Below are 2,014 nucleotides of genomic sequence, written 5' to 3' on the forward strand. Positions count from 1 at the left end.
TTTACATGATGTATGGATGCAAGTTCAAATCAGCCTTTGCTAAGAATTCTTACTTCATATAGATAAAAACATGAAATATAATAGAATGTCACAGTAATTTATTATTTTATTTTACCTCTTTGTCTACAATACAAGCAATAGGGCTTCAGGAAACTACATGGAAAATCTGATCACATCATTACTGCTGATATATCATTTATGATACTGACAGCCTGAAGTAATAACCTTAATAAAGGTTCCATGGTAAAATCTGTACTCATATGAAACTGATTGATTGATTGATTTTTTTCACTCTTTTTAATAAATGAGGGTCTGAATCTGCTAGTTGCAGTTGGAGATTAAAATTTATGTTTTTTTTTCTGAAAAAACAACATTTTCTACAGGTGTGGCTGAGTAATGACATGCGAATGTCCGGAGCTGCAGAAGTTGCAGGAGCGAGAAACATAGTCATCAACAACAGAAAAATGCCCAAATTCTACCAGTGTCCGAGCTGTACCTTCACTAGCTCAAATCGTTCCCATTTTGCAGATCACTATCGCACTCATACTGGTGAAAAGCCTTTTTCCTGTTCTTACTGCTCTTATCAAACTGGTGATAGATCTAATCTTAAAAGACACGTTCGTATCCATGCCAAGAAATCCCCATCGTCTCTATGAGATGTAGGTGCATCACATTTATACTGTCATATTCAGCAGATTTTGTCTTTGGGTATTATTGACTCTAAGGCTTTACAATTTCACAGTTGTGATGAATAGGTAAAGGGCATTTTTTATTGCTCTCTGATATTTAGATTTACAAAAAAAAATGTTATTTGATTTGTACATTTCTGAATATTTTTGTATTGATTAGTAAATATTATTAAATCATCATAAATTATGATGATTGGCATATGATATTGCAATAAATGATTCTCATGATAAAAGTATAAGTCTAGAAAACATGTTTCATTAACCATCTTTGTGCCGTGTCTACTGTTAAATAGTATCACCTTACTAAAAGAAAGAAAAAAATCTTAATCCATTTGTGATAATGTCTAATTAACTAATTCATTTTCAAAATAGTAATAAATAATGTCAAAATAAAAAGAAGTGGGAGGTTTTAAATAAGAAAATGTCAAATTTAGATGAAAAATATTAATAATACATAACCAATGAGAGACAGATAAAACATATAGGTAAGAAGGAACATGTGAGGAATGTGAAAGGCAATGGTCATTTAGAGTTAAGAAATATATACAGATTTATATTAGAAGTTATATGGCAAGAATGACCAGTAAAGATTCATGAAAAAATTTGCACTCAGTGTGCAATCATGAATATCTGTTATTTTTACTCTTGAAATATTCTCCTTTATAACACATTACTTCTGAAGTCAAATGGTTATCACATGTCCTCTTTTTTCTTTAAGCAAAGATACAATTGACAGGTTGGTGACAATTATCAGTTGATAACAGACAAATGCATTAACTTCTCCAGTGCATGTTTGCATTGTTAAAAAAGTTTAAGTTGTACAAATTTATAGAATTGCTTAAAGAATATATTTACAAGACATCCCATCCTATACAGTAAAACTAACTAGAATTGAGCATCTCATTTCAAAGTAGTTTTCTTTTCCCTATTACATAAAAAAAAATCTTACATGCTATCATTGCACTTCATTATTTTGTTTTGCTGATAGAGTTTTATTTACAATTTACATTTTGGCCTTGCAAAATATTAAAACCTGCCTATACTAGCATTTTTTTTGGATTGAGAAGAAATTAGTTATTTACTTTATATATTTTTATCAAGCCAAAAATGTATAGGTTGGGGATTTTTAAGACTAAGTGCAGCATTGTGTATGACAATGTTATTTACAATGTTATTTATTTTTAAAATATCACCTATACCTGATAGGATTAAAACATAAATCAATAAAAATTGAATTTTGATAAAATAATAATGTTATTTGAACTAATATTGGTAATTAAAGGCAGTCTTATAGGCAATTATAAAGTACAATAAAATGATCTAGG

General features: G+C 29.2%; 1 protein-coding gene across 1 annotated transcript in view; it reads left to right on the forward strand.

The window, feature by feature from the left end:
• The window catches only part of LOC119591803 (zinc finger protein 64-like), an 8,463-nt gene that overhangs the window by 1,315 nt on the left and 5,134 nt on the right, over nucleotides 1-2,014 (forward strand). The window contains exon 2 of the mRNA XM_037940548.1: nucleotides 384-549. Within this exon, the coding sequence (XP_037796476.1) occupies nucleotides 384-549 (166 nt within the window). The remainder of the gene's footprint in view (nucleotides 1-383; nucleotides 550-2,014) is intronic.

This window comes from Penaeus monodon, chromosome 29 (assembly GCF_015228065.2).
Source record: "Penaeus monodon isolate SGIC_2016 chromosome 29, NSTDA_Pmon_1, whole genome shotgun sequence".
Classification (NCBI taxonomy): Eukaryota; Metazoa; Arthropoda; class Malacostraca; order Decapoda; family Penaeidae; genus Penaeus; species Penaeus monodon.